This window comes from Haliaeetus albicilla, chromosome 28, assembly GCF_947461875.1.
Source record: "Haliaeetus albicilla chromosome 28, bHalAlb1.1, whole genome shotgun sequence".
NCBI classification, from domain to species: Eukaryota; Metazoa; Chordata; class Aves; order Accipitriformes; family Accipitridae; genus Haliaeetus; species Haliaeetus albicilla.
In genome coordinates, this window is record NC_091510.1 from 4642525 (window position 1) to 4663943 (window position 21419).

The 21419-nt window shown below is 44.7% G+C and overlaps 1 protein-coding gene and 1 long non-coding RNA gene across 7 annotated transcripts in view; one reads left to right on the forward strand and one right to left on the reverse strand.

Annotated features, from left to right (window-relative positions):
- The window catches only part of LOC138682518 (uncharacterized), a 46512-nt gene that overhangs the window by 8650 nt on the left and 16443 nt on the right, over positions 1-21419 (forward strand). The window contains exons 1-2 of one of the 2 annotated variants that reach the window (XR_011322629.1): positions 14618-14907; positions 15220-15448. The exons of the other annotated variant lie outside the window; for it this stretch is intronic. This is a non-coding gene — a long non-coding RNA (uncharacterized lncRNA). Of the gene's footprint in view, positions 1-14617; positions 14908-15219; positions 15449-21419 lie in introns of those variants that run through there. 2 annotated transcript variants of the gene reach the window in all.
- SOCS2 (suppressor of cytokine signaling 2) lies at positions 497-15126 on the reverse strand. 5 transcript variants are annotated; one of them, XM_069773589.1, is made up of 6 exons: positions 14860-15126; positions 13807-14028; positions 13064-13337; positions 11642-12084; positions 2221-2296; positions 497-2076 (listed from the first exon to the last, which is right to left on the reverse strand). In XM_069773589.1, exons 3-5 carry the CDS (start codon positions 13206-13208, stop codon positions 2237-2239), a joined length of 648 nt encoding a protein of 215 aa, XP_069629690.1. In that variant the 5' UTR covers positions 13209-13337; positions 13807-14028; positions 14860-15126; the 3' UTR covers positions 497-2076; positions 2221-2236. The 5 variants fall into 5 exon arrangements, with proteins under 5 accessions (XP_069629690.1, XP_069629689.1, XP_069629691.1 ...); XM_069773588.1 differs by lacking the exon at positions 13807-14028; XM_069773590.1 differs by lacking the exons at positions 2221-2296; positions 13807-14028 and having other exon boundaries at positions 498-2076; positions 14860-15125.

The following is a 21419-nucleotide window of genomic DNA, read 5'->3' on the forward strand; positions in this document are numbered from 1 at the left end:
GGGCAAGCACCGGACGGCGGCGTCCCACCCGCCTCCCGGGCGGGAAGGTGGGCCTCGGGGCGGGGTGTCTGCTGCGGGGTTGTGGTTTGGGGGGGTCTCCCGTTCCGAGGGGGAGACCCTGCGGCGGTTGGGGTGTGTGAGGGGGGGTCCTCTCCGCTGGCGAGGGGCTGGGGGGGGGGGGGGGGGTGTCTCCGCCAGGGAGGTGCTTTTCCAGGAGCTCGGAGGACCTGCTGCGCTCTCGGCATCTGGGTGGTGGGGTGGTTTGGGTTGGGTTTTTTTGTAGCCAGTGGAGGCGTCGTATCTAAAATTAAATTAGAAAGTACAGAAATGGAGTTTTCGTGACATGAGAAACAGCTGATCTCATTACTCTCTAGGAATACCGGTTCCTGTTTGCAAGTATGTGCTAAGCCAGACTTCATCCAGGTGCTGGTACCATCGTATCAAACGCACGGCAGCCTTACATCGAATACTATGTGTATTTAGCTTCATTACTTTCATCTGAACAGCCTCAAAATGAAACTTCATAGATTAAAACCATTTAGTAAAGTAAGATGAAAACCATTTGGTAAAGTAAGATCCAACCTGTGTCTGCCACAGCGCTACACGCATTCTCGTACTTTTATTCATCTATTATTGAATACAGAAACATCTCTTTCACATCATTTTATACGAATATTTGAAACCAAAGTACAGTAGAAGGAGAAAACTGATTCAGAGCTATGAAAACGAGGCGGTGTCATTTCCTATCAGATATCACGGAAGAACTTTTTTCCATCTTCACGTAGGTGTCACACGGGCTTGAGCAGCGTCAGCCCTTTTCTTTCATGTCGGGACCGCAGTAATGATGAAAGAAAAAAAAAAAAAAGATCCTGCAGAGCTGGAACATGCTACCTTGAAGCTGCAGACAACCACAGCGAGCTGGCTGCGGTCTGCTCGGCTTGCTAATGCCTACCCTCTGGAAAAGCAGGAAAGGTGGTTGCTGCAGCTGCTGCTAGAAGTGTTGCCGCTGTGTGAATCACATTTGCACAGTCGGTTGAGACTAGTCGTACAGATTTAAGGGTATTTGGAAGTTTGTTATGGAAACCTTTACATGCCTTTCCTAGGCATTGTACCCAGGAAATAATTTGCCATGGAAAAACGTAACTGAAAGTATTATTGGTAGAGCTCACATACTGAGTATGTTTAACATGATATTTATCCACAAGATTTTTGCATAAAGATACACACTTAGTCACACTCGGAAAGCTTGGATCCTTTTGCTTTGATTTTCCTGTGGCTGACAGCAAAGTTGAGAATTTATGTGGATGTAGAATGTAAATCACAGTCTTAAAGGCAAAGTTTGTACACTGGATTTAAGAAATGTTTAAAAAATTATATGCATTCACTATGTGGCCAGCTTCTACAGAGATGCTACTTATTTGGCAATTTTAAAGCAGTATTTTGGTTTAATTGACATAATGCTTTTATCTAGGATTATTTCCAGACAATAAATTTGATACAAGGGGTTTAAATGGCTTTTAAATAATTGAGAAACAATATCTTATTCCAGTACATCTGTGAAACCAAAGTAAATGTTTTTTGTCTCAGGCACACATGTTAGTCTTCTAGGAACACCGACATAAAAAAACTTAAATACTCCTATGGGTTGTTTCAGAGTGATGCATTAATGTATTTACTATGACCTCGACAACACTGGAAACCACACAAGTAAGTCATCGGTAACTCTTAAGATGAGAAGTATGCTGCTGTTGTAGCAAAAGTACAGCTGAGGTGGTTTTAAATTTTCATGTCATGGATAGTTTGTAATACCGGTTGTGAGAAAATACATTTGTAAACAACACAAAACAGGGAGCAGAGAACACCACAAACCATCTCTATGATCATTCTTCAGCACAGCGCTGTACAGCTACTGAAAGTTTCCTTTCTTAGCTTCTTGTATTTCTGATTGCAGCTTTTATTTTCCAGTCACGATGTAAGGAACTGTATTATATCTGGAATTGGAGTGACCGAACTTGGAGACTTAAAATATCACATCATTGTAATCCTGACAGCTGCATTTAATTGCAGATAATGTGCCTACATTTTAAAATAGAAAATGAAGACAAGCAGTTACATCACTTGCATTTACTATATCTTTTTGCCAGATGAGGCAATTAGGATTATTTATTTTATGCTGTCCAAGAATGTCTTAGAAAGTTAGCAAAACATATGGATACGCACAGAGCAACTCCGGTTCCTACTCAAGTAAATGGTAGCCGTCATAGAGCCAGCATTTAGTCCCGTCTTTGTTTACAGTCTAAACAGAGATGCAAAGAAGGAAAGCAGTGAAAGGAAACAGATAAGCCTAGGAAGGAGGATAACAGCAGAGATCCAAGTCTGATTAAAGGGGAAGTCTGGTGTTTCCTTTTCCTTCCACTAGCTTATAACTAGTGCTGCACATTCACTAGCAGAAACTGTAAATGCACTACTGGTGTTTCGAGTTCATCTTCAGCAATGCACTCCAGGCGTTGATTATACTCCGCAGTTACAGAACAAGGATGCGCACAGGTAATGCTTTTAAGTCAAAGGAGAGAAACCCTTAAACTTTTAATTTCAGTTCTGTTTGGGTTCAGCCCTGACTAAAGTTCTTCCAGTTCAGTTCTGGTCCGAGTTCAGTAAAACTTCAGAGGATGGTTTGGTCCTATTCCAGTTTTGGGGACAAATAGATATAGATACGCACACACATATTTGAGCCAGCTTGGGTTCAGCTCAACTCCCCACTAACTCTGCTCAAATCTCAATGCTAACCATGTAGATTAAAAAAGTATTTACTAGACTTTGTAGATTGGTGGACCACAGCCAATCCCGCACATCAGTATCATCAGACTTTTAGACTTCAGACCTCGTTCTCACTGGTTCTGTGGATTGGGGAATCACTGGTGGTCATCATGCCACACTTTTGAGGACTGCTGAATTTGGGGTAGCAAGTCCAAATCTGTGGGAACCAAGCTAAGCAGCATCTCTTCTGACTATGCTGTTCTCTTTACATGTGGGTTATTCCAGGTCAGAATACCAGATTTTTTAAATTTACCTTGCACTTGTTTTAAAGCTTACTTAAAACTCCCAAATCTTTTTAGAAACTCTGTACAATAATGAGATGTAAAAAAAAAAAAAAAGCGTTTGAGAGGATCCTTTGTGCTAATTAAGAGTCAAGCTGTATGCTAGCATGTACATATTTTCTTTGTTTTCTACAGACTAATTTGTTTCTGCTGATAACAAGAGCCAAAATGTGTTTTTAAAACTAGTGCAAGCAGATTTAATCTATTAGGACTATGCTGTTTTCAATTGTCTGTAGGACAGCATTCCAACTTTAAGGACAAAAGAAAAGAAATATGAGCCTCTAGATTTGTTTATTAAAAACACATCTATTTGGTTAAATCTCTCACAAAACCTCTGAAATGAAGATGGAAAAAAAAGAAACACATATTATATGTTTGCCTGTCATTTTCAGAAAGAAGAGCACAGAAAACACTTCTGAATGTGATGTATCTCAAAACCACTGAAAACATAAGTCAGGGTGGCCCAAACTCGGTGGCCTGAAGACCAGATGAGGGTCTTGCAAGCCATTGCCGTCCACTGCCGTCCCAGGCAATAATCCCTTCCCTTCCTCCCTCTCCTCTTCCTCCTCACCCTGGTCCCCCTTGCACTCCCCTTTGCAAGCGTGGCCCTCCATAATGCCAATATCCAGGGCTCCTGCGCCAGCCGCCAAAAACCAGGCTGATGCCAAGGACGGGACGATTTTGGTATGGAAAGGTTGCCCAACTTGTAGACGGAGCTTAGGCGTGCTGCGCTGGGTGCCAGCAGGGTTTGAGGGCACTGGACTGTGGCTTGGGAGGGGGTGTCACTCTTCACGTGGCATTTGCTACTCCAAAAGTGATTCCGTATCACTCCTGAGAAAAGGTGACGGGCAGGACTGAAGTGCCTCACTGAAGGGGAACAGCCCCTCGGGTGCTGCTCACATTATTCTGATACTTCATAACTTCCCATTCATTGAAATAGTAAAGGCTTTAGATTAAATGCAGTTTGAAGAGAGCAAAGAGTACAAAATGTAGGTGACATGTCATGAACTTCCTTAAAAGTATTGTTTTATTAAAAGGCATGTTCAGCATGTAGCTAAAATATAGCATGGAATGTTTCAAAACATCTTAAAACATGGGGTTTGAAGTGACTGCATAGTGTCTATACATTCACCTTTGTTTCAGTAATAAAAATAAGTGTTTATTAGCTGTACTGCAATGAATTAATTCTTAATGCTGTTTACTTTGATACAAATAATCTCTAGCCAAAAGTTGAATGCAGAATAGTTGTAAGAAAAGGAGCAGGCATCAAATGCAAAACTTTTGGATTCATTCCAGAAACAAAAAAAAGAATCTCTGCAATGAATTAATTGTAATAAAACCCCTGCAATTAATATTTGCAAAATGTGACTCAGTATTTCTCAGAATTTTTAGTCCATTTTCTTTATATGAATTAATGTAATTCTGTGTTTGTTTTTGAAGTTTAATTTAAAGATGTTTTGAGAAGACAGATGAAATACTGCAAGCCTCTAAATATTTATTCCAGACTTATGAAACTATTTTTTAAATGTAAAGCAACCATTTTAATAATGTGAGAACAAACAAAGAAAATTCACAAATTAGCCTGAAAATCAAACACTGAAAAATAAGTAAAAGGGATTTAAGATTCAAATCTGAAACCTTTTCACAAAACCAACTTGTTTTGTTTGCAAATTACAGTATATGAAATGGTTGTCTAGCATTTTAGATAAAAGACTGGAAGGTTGGTTTTATTTAGGAGGAGGATAACTACTGCTTTTTGTCATCTTCTGTTTCTTTCCCAGGCTTTGACCTGGACAAACTCATATACAGTACCTATATTTTTAAAGGTTCTTACTTTCAGGTTAAGCTTTTCAGGAGCTAGTAACGATTCATGGAAAGTTTTTACAGGTAGCCTAGCAAGAGATTTGCCACTGCTTATACTTTTTCCATACATCCTGTTCTCAAACAAAAAATACCCTTCGATTAAAAATTCACTTACTCTGTTTTGTTCCCTTTCAAAATGAAACCTGCCTGCATGCATGGGTGCAGTGGGCAAGTTAAGCAGCCTGCAGTAGGCACTGCATCCTCCATCAGGGGAGTTAAACAGATGATTTTCCAGAAAAGTTATCTTTTTGCAGGCAGCTTCCCTCGCAGACAACATGCATCTGAAGTGCTTTTCAGCTCACAAAGGAGCAGCGATGCCACTTCGACTGCAATCTAGTTAGACAAGAATCTCACTTCCCTAACTTACTTTCTTCTCTCTTCCTAGCAATGCAACCAGTCAAGGATATTACCATCATTGCAGCTTAAGTTCCTATCAGTGTTAATTGAAATATAAGCAACTTTTCACCCCCCACTGATAAATTCCAAAATGTTAAGTCCACTGCCCACTTTACAGATGGGTAAATTGCAGCTAATATAGGCTCATTCTTATTAATATTGCTCTTCCTAAAAGAAAATGAACCGGCTAAAAATCCCATAAACAGTAACAGTTGATCCACAACTTCTTCTGCCCTCCAGACTGTGTCAAGCAGCACACTGGGTAAGAAAAAAGCAAGTGTATGATGTGTGTAATATGTGTCCAGAACAATCCCCTCAAATTTGGAGATTCCCCTGAGACAAACTGAGTGTGGGTACAGAGATTCAGCTGAACAGATTCTATTTCAGGGCTGCAACCTAAAGAGATACAATTAAATTGTAACAAAGCGTTTTGAAAAGGGATTGTACAGCTTTCAACTGTCAGTCTTACAACTGTTTCTTACATAATTGTTGGTATCAAGCCTGATCCAAATAACCTCAATAAAGTCAAAAGAATTTGCACTGGGCTTTGAATCTTTTCCCACGTTGAACATACCTCTGCATTCACTATTTGTTAACTGACAGCGCACCAAATTGCAATTCTCAGCTATGAAACATCAATTTTGGAACAATTTGACTGAAAACAAAAGGATTTACTTACAAAAACCCTGCCTGCCAGTGAAAGAAGAATTAAGGCAGGAACACTGAATGTGGGGGGTTTTAAACGTATTTTGTTCTTTGCAGCACTCAGCACTAAATTTTTTCCTGGGTACTACCTGTTTAAACTTTTTCCTACTAAATGCCAGCTTGTTCCTTATGCTAATATAAATATTGCAAAAAATGCATTTTATTCCTCCTTAATACCATAGAAAGTAGTGGTATTATTTTGGTATTTCAGTTCCTGGAGAGTTAATGGCTCCAACTTCGGAAGAAAACAAAACAAAACACAGCTGCAATCCTTTTTTTAAATAGCATTTAAGTAGAAAAAAATCCACAATTTATCAGGCAGATTAAACACCATAATTATGGTGATATGTTTTTACATTTCCCCAGACTTTCTCAGAGGCACTGGCTATTTCAAAGTCCTGTAGATAACGTGATTAATAAACAGTTAATCCCTCCCCCGCCTTGGCAACCCTGGGACCAGGACAGACTGATTTTGCTATAAGCTTTTTTTTTTTTTTTTTCCCCAAAATTCAGTTATCTAGGCAGACTTTGTTTATATGTGGTTTCAAACTATGCTGATACTAGTCACTCCCCTGGACCTTTAAGCTCTACTAATACACCTTTCAGCATCATACTAGTCCTGGTGGTTAGTTATTTGATACACCTTGCAAGAAGTGCCACCTCTCATAGGAGCTGATAGATTTTTCATGTTCTTTCCCTTCAGTCCCTTCTCAGACACCAAAAGCCAGAAAGGCAATTCCCTCCTCAGCAAGCAGCGTAGCTTCTCAGCTGGTTTTCTGGCAGCTGTATTTTACCTAGCTTGTAGCGTGCCCTCTGTCTAAGACAGCCGATGAGGACCAGCGATGGTCGGCACCGATGCCCTTCACAGCCCCTGGCAGCACCAGCTCTGTCTCCCAGTTTCTTTGACTGATCTGCAGCCCGTTGTAGAAATTACTGAATTTCAGCAATACTGTGGCAAACCGCCATGTTGTAAAGCGAGCTCAGACCTTGGTGATCCAAAGTTGTATGTCGGTGGAATGTTGTTTCCAGGCATTTTCAGTCATGCTAAGGGCTTAGCAAAATATTGAGACCTGCTGAAGTTAACACTCATAAAGAAGTGGTTTTCAGGAGCTAGGCTGAGATACCAAAGTAGCTTGTCATCCCCATTTCCTTTGTGTATAGGGCACTAACCAGCTCAGACCTTTCAAGTAATTTCTAGTTATTCTGTTTGGAAATTTTATGGTTTATGTACTAGAAGTTTACTTTATTGCTATAGTTTTTAAAAAACAAAATTTCTCCTTTCAACAGAAAAGTTTCTTATAATTATTGAGAATCAGTAATACAACTTTTAGAATCCCTCAAGCCATTATTTCCTCTAGCAGTCAATATGACACTTAGATTTATTTTAATGACAGCAACATCGGCAAAAGTTTTATTTTACTTTATTTTAAATGACTGTTAGACACGACACCCATGTCTAAAGGTATCTCTTCCCATTTCCATCATGTGTTTTGGCTTAAGAAGAACAAAGCCCTGACATCACTTGACTTCCTTTCTGCTAGATCCTAGGCTTTTAGCCAAAGGAAAAATGCAGAGGAATTTTATCAGGAATACAAGAAAAAGTTCTTGAATACAGCATGTAAGTAAATAAAGTTTTTTCTATGATCTTTAACAAGGTAGTTTACCTACAGGAACACTTTGCTAAGATACAGCAATTCATGCAACTACAGAACCCTGTAGGTTCCGGATTGGTTTGAGATATAAAAATAAACCCTTCTGCCCCCATATTCTAGTGAGCAATTTTCCTTCTTGCTAATAATTATATATTGTTTATCTAGAATGTTGTTATATACAATATAATTAGGACAATACTGATGAGATCAGATTAAAATAAAATTACTTCTAATGCAATGGGCGCAGCTGCTTGGTTACATTCCCACTCTACCCACCCATCTTGTATTTGAACCATTTTCTGTCTCTGGTGATAATACTAGCAGCAGGTAAATACCCATACAACTAAAATGGAGCCATAGTTGACACTTCTACTAGGTTTAGTGCTCAACTAAATACAGTCAGCAGTTCCATTTTCATCATTCATCTTGCAATTTTTTTTTTTTCCCCAAGCATCACCTTTTAGGATTGTGGGATTCTCAGCTTTCCCTTAATTAAAATGAAGAAGTTGTCAGCAACTAACATTCCAGGTATAAGCTGGAAAATCTGAAACCTCCAGACTCAAAAATGAAAAACCAAACCAACACATGGGGTGTAAAAAAAGACTTAGGATTAAAGTCCTTATCATGATTTTTGGTTGACTCACAGGTATTGAACCTGTGAAACTGGCTTCACTGAACACTCTGTACTAGCAATTCAAGATGACATGTATCAGTTAGAAGTAATTTTTGGAATCTGAAGGGCCAGCAATTTAAAAGCTAGTGCTGCAAACAAGCCACAACAACATCTGTAAAGTAAAAAAAAAAAAAAAGCCCTGGAACTTTTTTTAAAATGTTTGGACAACATGATCGTGCCTGCAAATTCACAAGGTCTACATGCAACATTTTTGCACCACTGTAATCTAATCATGTGCTGTCCTTGGATTTTTTTGTACCCGAACAAGTCATTCTCCTGTGCTGCGTTAGAACGAAGCCGAGCTTTCAGCAAGCTATAGTGTGGTTTAGTTTTACTAGTGCAATGCATCAACCCTAGGGCTGGCATCCTAATGAGGACAAGAACTATGCTTTCATACAAAGAGGACTAGTTCCCCCTCCAGTCTGTTCAAAATATTGTTCACTGCTTCGAGCACACCATAGCTACAGACCCTACTTTTCCTCACAGTAACTAATACAAATGATACGAAGCGTAAGTCAGTATGCTCAATGTTTGGTGACTTGATTCCACATCACAGTAACTACTCTTGATTATTTACAAGAATCGCCACCTTTCACTTTACTAGCACTCCTTGTCTTCAGCCTGCCGTTTGCCCCTGTGCTTTGGAGAACCGCTAACAAAAAGCCCAGCGAGCTGCCCTGCATCTGCCCCGTGTCGTTCCTCAGAGCTTGGCTCTGCCGTGGGGTGTACCTGGCCTGTGACTGCTCACAGCAGGCTGCCAGCAACGAGACGTAAATCACTTCTTACATGTACAACATGACTGTCTCATTGCACCCCAAAGCTCTTATCTTCTCAGTCTGCTTGTTCCAGCATTGGTATTTGTGGTTTTAAATCCCCAGGCCAGGGGCTAGCCTGGAGGGAACTTGAAGAACCTTAGCATAATGTGTTCACCACTGAGACCCCAAGTTTATCACCTTGGCTAAAAATGCCCAGAAGTAGAAGGTTAACGTAGCAGCAGATTAGATGTTTCTTACTGTTAACAGAAGTTATTCCGTATAGCAGCTATCTCATCTCAAGGTAGAGCTAGACAAGAACTGTAAGAACAGAGATTCATCAGGATGAAAGAACCATATTCATGGGAACACTTTTCATGGGCACTGCTCACAGGAAAACCTCCTCAGCTTCAGGGTGGCAGATCCTAGCAAGACAGATGACAAGCACAGAAGAACCGTGTGATTACGACCCATACCTGGAATACAAGAGCTCTTCTGGGAGGGAACCGGAGGGTGGTTGCCGTGATAGGTGAAAAACTTCCAGCTATCTGCTACATTTTGGCAGGGCGTGGAGAAAAATTTTACATAACAAAAGCTTTTGTTTTGTTTTTCAGGAGAAAACTCCACCCATTTCTATACTAAAGATTGCATTAAAAACAGGGAAAGAGAATTGAAGCCATGGAGGAAGAGGGAGAAAAGCCACCTTTTCCACAGAGAGAACAACATATCAAGCATTTGCCATACCAAGGGACCATCCCCTCTGTCTCAGGTTCTTGGTGTCTTCCTCATGTCAGCGGCCGTGCTACTCATTTCTGCCAGTGCATTAATGACAAAACTCAATGCCTAACACTGGGAGTTTAGATGCAACAAAAAAAGCTGGTCAGTGCCCCAGAGTTTATGAGAAGGGACAGAGCATCTTGACAGTACTACAGAACAGTTAAGGCACAAGGAAAACAAGAAGATTCTTTTATATTGTTTCTATTTCAGCCTGGGCAGGGCTAGATCACAGCAAGTCTTGACAACCCTCCTTGTTCAAACGCAGGTCTATTTGCTTTAATTAAAAAGCTAGGGAAAGAGTTAAAACTATGAAATGCTTGACTGAGGATGAATCTATGTCCTTGTTACTCTCATCCTGGATATTTCTTCTATTAAATACTTCACATGTAGACTGAGGAATGGGTACCGAGGGCCTTAGTCCCTTCTTGCCATTTGGAGGACTGCTGTAACAGAAAAAGCAATGTCCTATGCTAATACCTAACTATGGGAACTCAGCAGGCAGCCTCTAAGCCACTAATCTGAACATAATCCAGCTCTACCTTTGAGCAGCACCACAAAGGCAAAGCAGGGGTATTCATCCTCACTGATACATGTGCATTTATTTGAGTATTAGCTGAGAAATTATATAGGTTGGTAAGATCACTGTTTCCTGAATAGTAGCAAATCCATACATACAAAGATTGGGAGATTGTTGTGCAATTTGATTTACTTTATTTAGTAATAGTCCAATAGCTACAATGGTGAATTAGAAGAAAAGAAAAAAAAAAAACCTAAGGAAAAAAAAAACAAAACAAAAAAACCAACCCCCTCCAAAAAAAAACCCCAAATCATATTTCCCCACATTTTGGGAAACAAGCTGAAGAAAACATTCTACACTGTAGAAGACAGCTCTAACTGCTGATATCCATGTGTTGACATTGGAACTGAGCAACTGCAAGCCTGCAGCGTACAGTCCTAAAGCCTCAACCAAAAGAGGCTTAATAGTAATAACATGGATATATCACCACTGGGAAGATGTTAACATGTTAAAGATTCTGGGATACCAATCTGGTATAATCAGCAACATACTGGGTTCCTATGAAAGATGTGGCATTTCTCTTTAAGGTCAGCTTTTAGCGAACTTTGAAAAATAATGTTTTAAACTGATTACATACAGTACTCCTTTGCTTGCAGAAAAGCACAAGAATTACAGTTGAAAAAACCAAAACTGAATACATGATCACTTTTTTTGACTGGATTTGATTAGTTGCATAACTTTGGCAAGATTATCACAGTGTGATCCAGTTAAGCTTTCAGGATTATACGAACACCAGCACCAAATTAATCTTGGAATCGAACAACTGAGATACTTATGCACTCTCATATGTCTCTGACCACTTCTGCAGTCTCTCCCGGTCCCACTGCTTCAGTTAGCATTTTGACAGTTAGTGCAGTATTTTATGCTATTGACAAAGCAACACAATCTGGACAGATTCCTGGCTTCTCTCTCCTCGCAAGAATAGCATGCCACCTTGTCAAACCCCCGAGGATGCAAAGTGGGATTATTCTACATAAAGTCTCCCTTTGTGGCATCTGAAATAAAAACCTTTCCCCCAGAACTGCCACTGTTTTGATAGTGAATTCCATGCTGAGTTGTACAACTGGTTACTCAGTTCTCTGGCTGATTTTAAGAATTGCATTTAAAAGTTACTCTACATTAGAGGCATTTAGAAAAGACATTTATACCTGGTATTGGTACTCTTTCAAGTACTCTTTTAGTCTTGTTGGTAATGGCAACTCCCAAATCCGATTTGTACATTTGTTTATAGTTACTCTGCAGCGGTGTTGCAGAGATGGAGCAGACGTATAGAGAGGTTTGTTCAAGTAAAGATGAACTGTTCCATTTGAAGGTGTTTCGGTTCTGTCCTTGCACATAAGAACATAGTACTCAATCAAATGCACAACGCTGTTGAACTGTTTGAGTCTGGATCTGACACAAGTGATAGAGTCCAGTCTAAACTTGCCATCTTGATATTCTATACGTAGATTGGTCGGTCCCGCTGAGGTTTTTACAGAAATCGTCAGTAGATACTCTGAATGGGAACTATCCCTAACCAAGAAGGTCCCTTCGGGGGCATCCTGTAATCTCTCTTTGGCTTCAGCAACAGTCATGTTGCCCCAGTACCATCCTGTTAAAAAAGGAGAGGAACAAGGGTTTTGTTTATTCCCGTTTGTTTAAAAAGCTTCTCTTTGGCCGATACACTTGCAATAACCCATTTCCTTCGTTGTTTGAAAGCTAAGTCCTGCAGGCACTGGAAATTTTTAGTTGCTATTTAAATTCATCTGCTTTACAACGCGTCTCGTTCTGACAGAGCCTTCCAGGTCACCCTTTATTTTCCTATCTACGCACACACACGCACGAACTTTCCTGCAGCGTCCTGCGAGGCTTAACGCCGAAGCCGCCGACCCCGCGGACCGCCCGTAAGGGAGCCGGGACGCGCCCCGCGGCTCCGCGCTGCGCCCACGCCGGGGCGAGCGCTGCGGCCGCACGGCACACGCCGGCAGCCCGCAGAAAGCCCGCTTTTGGTAGCTCTCGGCAGACTGCTGCCGAAGCGAGCTTCGTCTTAGCGATCAGAAGCGGCGAGGGGTACGAAAACAACTTCGGCGGCGGGGCTGCGGTCCTAGCCGGGGAGGCGGTGAAGACAAAAGCCCTTCCTTCCCCTCCGCCCGCGGCCGAGCCCCGCGTCCTGCGGGGCCGGGCGAGCCGCCGCCGCGCCGAGCGCAGGTACGCGGGGCCGGGGGGATGCGGCGCCTCCGCCGCCCCGCTCCCCACGCCGCGGCCGCCCCGGCCCTCGCCCGGCCGGCGATCCCGGGCTACCGCCGGGGCGCGGCGCTGCCGGGGCGGGCGGTGCTTTCGCTTCGGCCGCCGCCGCCCCTCCTCGCCGCCGCGGGGCCGCGACCCCGCAGCGCCGGCGATGGCAAAGCGTCGCCCCCGCCGCCCCTCTCCGCCCGGCGGCTCTGCCCTTCGCGTGGCTCCGCCTTCCTTCCCCCGGGACCGCGGCGGGCGGCGGCGAACCGGGCACCTCGGCGAGCGCCGCCGCCGCCCCGGGCGCTTCCCTCCCCCCCCCCCGCCGCCTCCTTCTTTCCCGGCCGGCCGCCCGGGCTTACCTGCCCGCCGCAGCTCCTCCATAGCCGCGGCCAGCTGCGCCGCCTCACGGGACTCCTCGGCAATCGGCGCCGCCGCCTCGGGGTACCCCCAGCGCCCCCCGGAGCCCTCCGCGCTCTCCAGGGACCCGGCGGAGCGCAGGGTCATGGGAGGGGGGGCGGCGGCGGTGGCACGCAGGTCGGGGGCTGCCCGCGGGAGGAGGGCTCCGCTTCGCCGCCGCCGCGGTGCTCAACGCCGCGCCGGGTGCATGGCCCCGGTCCCCGGCCCGGGCGCCGCCTGCGAGCGGAGAGAGAGAGACAGAGAGCGTGGTTAGCGGCGGCGAGCCCCGCGAGAGGCGCTCCCGACGCAGCCCGTGCCTTTCTGGCGCTCCCGCTTCGGAACTTCCCAGCATCCAGAGGGACCCGGGGCGAGAGATCACCTCCCGGCGGAGCGGGGGAGGGACATCTCCTCCCTCCCACCCGCCGCCGCCCAGCCTTGTCCCCGGATCCCCTCCGCCGGGGCCGAGGCGGAGGTGGTCTCGCTTTATTGCGAGGGCAAACCCGCTGATGGGCCGCTGTCCACGGCCGGGGTAAGGGGAACCCGGCCGGTACCGCTGGGGAGGCGGTGGGGGAGAGCCGAGCAACGTACAGGTAGGAGCGGGGAGGGGTACCGGAGGAGCGGGGCCGGGTCGCAGACCCGGCGCTGCCGGGGTTGCAACGGCACCGGCACGGTACGCCTTTCAGTAAGGTCGTAGGCGAAGTCGTACCTCTAGGAACGGGAACGCGGCGCGGGCCGTGCTGCCGGGGTGGGAGCCAGCCTCTCCCGGGCGGCGGCGTGCCCGAGGGGCTGCGGGGCGGGTGCGGCGGGCAGCGCCGGCTCCCGGGGCTCGCTGGCCGCTTGGGTACGGGAAGGGGCAGAGCGGTGGAGAGCGCGATATATTTAGCGCGGGGCAGGAAATGTGCTTTTCCCGTTCCATTAAATCCCGATACTGTAAAAAAAAAAAAAAAAAAAAAAATCTTTCCGCTCGGCTAGACGCGAACGGGAGGGACAACAACAACAACAAAAGAGTCTCTCGCTCTCCCACCGTCACGCCCGGAGCGACAGGCAGCCGGGCAGCGCTAGCGAGGGGAGAGCCTAGCCGGTTTGGCCGGGGACAGGTCTCACGGGGAAGCCCGGGACCCCCGCCGGTGCTTGCGAACCGGGCAGAGTCTCTGCCTCCAGGTGCGCAGCAGCCGCCGCCGCCTGAGGGGTTTCACCGAGGTGACTCCTCCCGTCCCAAATTCCGCGGCGGAGCTCGGAAACTTTTCCCAATTAAACTTTAGCGGCAGCTGATAGGTTGCTCTGCCGGGTATTCTATCGCAAAATACGCAGGCACACACGCGGCAGCCCTCCGGGCAAAGCCCATCCCCGTCCCCTTCTTACCCCCCCCTCCCCCCCAGCGCAGGACCTCCCGCCGCCGGCTCGGGGACCGGGCGCAGGTGCGCCCTGTCACCGGAGCGGCTGCGGGGCCGGCGGCGGCAAAGAACCGAGCGCAGGTGGGAGCAGCTTTGCCGGGGAGGGAGTGGCTCAGGCGCGACCCCTTTGTGGAAGGGGAGAAGGCGGGGGGGTTGGGGGGGAAGCGCCTGGTCGCGATGTGGGAGCTTGGCGGGGACGGAGGGTTTTTGCGAGGCGGTGGCGGCTAGCTTGTCCTCCCCCGGTCAGGGACGAGGAGTAGCCGGAGCAGCCTGCCTCCGGGTTCGGCAGCTCCGTCCCGGGAGCAGGAGGGAGGGAGAGAGGGAGGGGGGGACACGGACACGACACCGACGACGACGGGACTCACCCGGCCTTGGCGGGACGGGGCTGGGGCCGCCGCTGCCGCCGCCTGGAGGTGAGGCGGTCAGGTTGTTCTCGCCCCCCCTCCCTCCGGGAGGCGTTGAAGGGCCGGTGTGGGGGGACACGGCACCCTCCGCCGGGGAAGAAGCGTCGGGGCTGCGCTCGGGCAGACAGACAGGCTGCCGCTGCCGGAGGAGGATGGTGCTCCTGGGGAAAGAACACCCTCCGCTCCGCTCCCCCCCCCGTCTCCCCGGCGCGGGCGGTCTGTTCGCCTTTGATTGCGAGGCGAGGGCATCCTGCCCCCGCCACTCCCCCCCCCTTCCCCTCCCTCCTCCCGGGATGGCTACATACAAAGGCTGCTTTCCAGGAACTTTCCAGGAACCGCATCATGTGACAGGACCCGCTCCGGCGCCTCCACCGCGATCGCGGCCAGCCGGGGCCGACGCACCGAGCCGCCGCCCCTGTCACGCCGGGGCAGCGGTCGCCTAACCCTGCCCCGCACCGCCCGCTTTCCCCCCTTCCCCCCCCCCCTCCTCCTCCTCCTCCCCTTCCTCCTCCTCCTCTTCCTCAGCCCGCGGGAGACGCGCGGCGAGCAGGTCAGTGGCTCGGGGCCGCCGCTGAGGTACCGGCGGGCGGGCGGGCGGCCGTTGGAGCCGTGCCTGAGGCACGGCCCCGCGCGCGGCGGGCTCCAACGGCCGCCCGCGAGCCCGCCGGGCCCGCGCGCCACTTCCTGAGGTAACCGGGCGAGCGCGGGAGCGCGGCTCCCTCCCTTTTCCCTTCCCTCAGAGGCGGAGGGCTGAGGGGTGCCCGGTCTAACCCGTCGCCCTGGGCACCTGAGGGCGGCGGCGGCGGCCGGGGTGGGGGGGGGCCGGTGCCAGGAGCTCCGTGCCAGGGAACTTGAGGCGGTCGAAGCTCCTGGGACACCCCACCCCGGTCTCCACCCCCCTTCACCCTCCGGCGCTAAATACCTCGTTGCTACAAACAGCCATTACCCGCCGATGCGCGCGCCGCTCCTTCCCCCCCTCCGCGATTTTTCTTTTTTTTTTTTTTTTTTTTTTTTTTTTAAATAAACCCGAAGCTGGTTGGTTTTTTTTTTTTTTTTTCAGCCTAAAGATGATTGATGGTGCCGCGGGTGCTGCTCGGTATAACCAGCCACCTTCCGCCGCTGCCCCGGCGGCCTCGAGCCGACTTTAGAAAGATTAAAAAAAAAAAAAAAATAGGAGAGAAAAGAGGGGAAACAAAGCAAAAGTAGTCGGATTAGTCTCACCCCTGCCGCTGGCTGGAGGTCAGGGCTCTCTGTAAATTGTACGGGGGTGTTCGGGAGGGAGTATTTTTCGGGTGGGATTAAGGGGCGTCTTTTTAAAGTCCTCAGAAAAAAATAATATCAAATAACACAAAGTAATGTCTTTAAAAATCGGCCGGGGGGGGGCAGCTTTTGTTATCAAAGAGATAAATAAATATGTATTAGGCTGGACGGCTGAGGGAGCAGGGCTGCACCGGCACGCCGGCTCCCCTGCACAGAGAGAGCTCCCACAGGGACACTCCTGCCTTGGGTCGTACTCGCCAGCAATTCCTGAAATTGAAGGTTTCTTTTAAAAAATAAATTAAAAAAAAGTCACCGTGGAGGACAGTTCCTAAAGGCTTTTGTAATAGATATTACTTATAATCTTTAAACATCAGGGGATGAGTGAAAAGTATTAGAGTTAATAGTTCTCTTAAAAAATAAGTGCTGTATTTAGTAATTAATCAGATTCATCTGAGGAGAAAAAAAATATCTTTCTTAAGTGAATTGGTCAGTACGGTTTCATCTGTTTGTAATACCTGGGTGCTTTTAAATTTAATTTATTCAGTTTATGAAAATGGTGGTTTTAATCGCTGACAGCACCACAGATTTAAAATGAGGTCTGAGGAACAAACATGGGCTTTCTTGCTTAAGCATTCTCAGAAATGGTTTAAAACAATTTAGGTCTTGAAAGTCATTCTTGTTCCTGGTTTTGTCCATGCAGTTCAGATAGCCTCAGATCCAGCCTCCAGTGTCTCTTGCGGAATCCCCACTAACTGTTTGTTGGATAGATGTGAGGAGGGGAGAGAATATGTGTCCTCTGAAATCTAGTTAACAGTTCTGCTACCTATGATGTGAGATCTTGCATAAAATCTAATTTACTTTTCCAGAATTGCACTGGCTTCACTATGTTCAGAAGAAGAACAACAAAAAAGGAATACAGATCTATTTTTATTACTAAAATAATTCCGTGTATGGATATGCTGGCACAGAGCTTTTGCTCAAAAATATGTTATTCTGACATAATAGTGTTCAAATCAGGGCTATTCCTTTAAAGTTCACTAATTCATCTTAGAGACATGGAATGCATCTTGTCTAGATGCAAAGCTGCTTTTTTACAGCTTTGCTGTAGTTGTCTTTCCCTGTTTTATTTATTAATGGCATTTTTATGTGGATAGTATCTCAAGACTTCCTTTGCTTCTGCTGTTTATTCGTCACTTGAAGTCATAATTGTTTCTAAAACCAGAGCTGGCTGCTATAAAGGCAGAGAGAGGAAGACCATGATTTATGTGGTGAATGAGAAACAAGAACAGAAGAATGTAATAAATATTTGTTACTTAAAACTTCAGATATTGTTATAAAAAAGGTAGCATAAAAATTAAATAGGCAGTATATCAGCAGGATCTTTCCTAAACAGAGCTCTGTTAATTTTTTTTTCATGAGAAGTTAATGTCTTTTAAAAATAGTACTAAAGATCTGATAAATTTACAAGAGTAATGAAATTCAAACTTAAAAACTGCAAATCGATCTTTAAATGACACTTTTGGCACCTCATAAGAGTGCTTCGGTTCACAGTTACCTTTATTCTCTGGTATGAGACTTCCATAAGTACTATAGGCTCGGTGGAATAAGTTAGTATTTCACTGTTTCTTTCAACAATGTTAGTTAGCTGGTTTTCTCCTCTGTCTGCGTGTAAGTCTTTCACACAGTCACAGGGGAGAAAAAAAAAATTAAGGGTAAGAAAAGGTGATTAAATTAAATTACTTTTGGGATTATGGGCCACATGTGGTACGTGAAACTACTTTAAGATACTTTTTAGCTTCTTTGGGATTAGGATGTTTAATACATGCTTGGTCTGCCTTAAGTGTTTTACTATATAAAAAATTAGAACGGAGTAGGAGAAGGATGTGAAATGGAGAAAGAGAAAAGAAGCAGCAGACTGAAAACTCAGCTTTCCATCATGTAAACAAAATAAGGGTTTTTTTAATTTGCCATGCAACAAACAGTGATTCTTCTAAACAGAGTCACTAATGTGAAGAGAAAACTAGTTTATACAAATGGGGATTGAAAATTTGTAAGTACAATTCAGACCAAGTGCTTTATTTATTTTTACTCTGTATGTTTTGGGTTAGCAATTCTAGGAGAAATATTGCCTGTATGTATACAGTTATGAATGCTTCTGAGCCAGTTTTAGAGGCGTATCAGCTGACTGGAGATGAAAGGCACAAACTTACGGAATCTCTGATTTCTTTTCCAGATACTTTCTACTGTGCATGAGCGTTTTGGTTTGGGCAGTATATCATCCATATAGTAGAAATTTTTAATCGAGATTTATATTAGTAGTGAAAACATCAACTTTAAGAGTTCTTGAAAATCACAAGCAGAATATATTATGTTTCTGACTTGTTTTCAAACCTAAGTGCTCAAAAAGAGAAGAGGAGGGACGAGTGGATTTATTTTTTATTTTTCCTTCAGGCAAAAATCCCTTTCATGACCAAGGAAGGAGGCAACAATGTTTTTACAATAGTGTGAAGTGCCTGTTGCTAGAAATGACTTCCACTTTGTTCCTGAAAAGTATGCCAACTTTACTGGAGAGCTAGCCTGCTGATTTATTTATATAATATGATGTAAGTGGAGGAGGGGGTAATACGTTTTTGGCCCAGCTGGTTTTGCTACCTTTGCTTTGATTTGCTGAAAAGGTTTACCGATTTATTTAGCTAGATTTTTCTAGCTACCTGGAAGAATACAAGGGGCCTTTCCTTGCTCTCTGCATCCTTACTTCCCAAAGATGCAGCACAGACTATCCATTATCCATGACATACCATTTGGTCAGATAAAATCTGCTTTAGTTAAAAGGCCAGCTATTGCTTATGATGTATTTCTATTTGTTGACCATATTTTAACAAGTGTTTACCTGACCTGATCTAAATAGCAGTGTATAACTGCCAGGGTTCCTCCCTGTCCTGTGATTACAGTGGTCAGGCAGCACATCTGGTTCTCGAGCAGAGAAATGTGACTATTGAGCCTTTATCTCAAGCAAATTAGAACAAGTTAATTGTAGCTCCACACCATGAACAAGGTCCACAACGCGAGCCCTTAGAGAATTTCTCACGCAGCAGTCAGGAGTAAGGTTTGCTTATTTCACAAAGAGTTCCTAAAACATAATAAATACAGCAGAAAGAAAACAAATATTTTCGTAAATGGGATCACTCTGCTCTTTCCAGCTGCCCGAGGAACAGAATGTTTTGATGAAATAAATTATGATGTATACCAAACAATTTTACTCTTAACCAGCTGCCACCTTATTTCCTGCCATTTTTATCTATTCAGATGCGAACACTTTATCTTTCTTGACAATATACATTTGCTAAAGGAGAATAATAAAAAATTCAGTGAATAATTTCTATGAATCAGTGATGTTCTAGAAGAAAACAGCACTTGTAATTTAAAAGCAAACCATCAAGAGATAGCAGTGAGGGAGCAGTACTTTGAAATAACATCCAGATTATTTTCTTTCAGAGGCAATTGAGAAAAAGAAGGACCATTTCTTTTAGTTCAGTGGATAGGTAGATGTATTATCACCGGCAAGTATGAAACTCTGACCATAAAAAGGTGGCATTTAAATCCTTCTCTCATCTCATCATGTGCTTTATACTATTTAAAACTTACAGTAGCATCTAAAGGCCTCAGCTCCACTGAGTAAGAGGTTATCTAGACATACTTAGGATCTTCAGTTAAAAACATTAAACGTAGTGCTTTTACAGTTTCTCTAATTTACTATTTACAATTTCAAGTAAAAACAAAATAACATAAAAATAATTTGGCTGAACTTGATAAGGAAAAGTGGAATGTGGTGACACAGGGTACTAAGTATAAAAAAAAAAGTTAATTTACACAGCAGTTTTCACCTTATACTATGTTAGGCTTCTTTATAAACAGCAGAATTCTGGTCTGTTACTTTGTTATTTTGTGAATTATCCATTTTCACTCTGACTAGAACTAGCTAAATATTGCTGAAAGTTGCCTGAGGATAATTTGTAAATATACATGCTTTGACAGTGTTTTCTTCCCTATCATGCTTCCTTTTTATGAACACAATAGAAAAAAAGACTACTGGCAAGAACAGTTTTGATAGAAGTAATTTTAAACAACTACTAGGAGAGTATTTGCTATGGATTTCAATACTCAGATTATAAGATACTGTGACTGTAATACTTATTTACCTTGGGGTTTTTGGCTGAAAAAGTGTGTATATGCCTGAGAAAGAGTGTATAGGTGTATACGTACACATACACATGTTCACAACCATGCTCTTTGAAGTTCTGGATTTTTGGAGAAACGTACACTCTTGTCTTTGTTTTAGAAAAATCCTAGAGATAGCACAGCTGAAAGCACTGTGAAATCTTGCATTCTCATCCTAGATGCTGCCAGAAAAAACAAGCCTTTTATGCTTGAGGAGGCTTGAGATGTTTTCTTGCCAGTTGCGAGTCCTACTTCTCAAAGTAAAAGAGAGCAAGTAATGTCTGTGAAAAAAGTTTTCCTGACAGACGGATGGCATGCAAGCAGCTCTCCTGTGCTCTGCCAATCCATAAGTAATTAAAGTTCTCTTGTTGGCGAAGAGTCAGTTCTGCAACTAATAAGGAAAATTAAAACAGGTGATGCAGTGGCTATCTCCAAAGGAGAGAGTTTTGAGTGCAAAGTAAAATAAAGAAGAAACTGGGTTATATGTCTCTGAATAAATTGTCTCCCATCAGAAAAAGATTAATTTTAAATCACTGTTCTAGTTCTTATAGTAAAGATTGTTTAATTCACCCAGAGCTATTTGGCCTTGAGGATGAATTCCTACAATTAAGTGTTTATGATTGAAAGTGCTGCCATGGAAAGCAGACAGATGAATATCATTTCAGGAGTACTGTGAATCATTAAGTGAGTTGTAGAACCTTTTCCTTGGCATGAGCCACTTTTAAATTTCAGACTAAGGCTATAATAGACTTCAGCATAAGGCCTGACATGTTGCTGTATTTAGGAGTTTGAATAACAGGATAATCAACATGCACTAATGTATTTATATAATTTTAAACTTCTTACAGTTAATTGAAAATATGCTGCTTGTGGTATGTATGTGCATATGCTGCTCGGATCGAGTACATTTTTCAGATTAGTGCGTTAAGTGTTAGTGTCAGGTAATGAACTTGACCTGCCCCTGATGTGTTGTCCTCTTTTGGCTCAAGACAGGCATGGCCGCTTTCCCCGCTTCAGCATAAAGAGAGGCTGGACGTGGAACA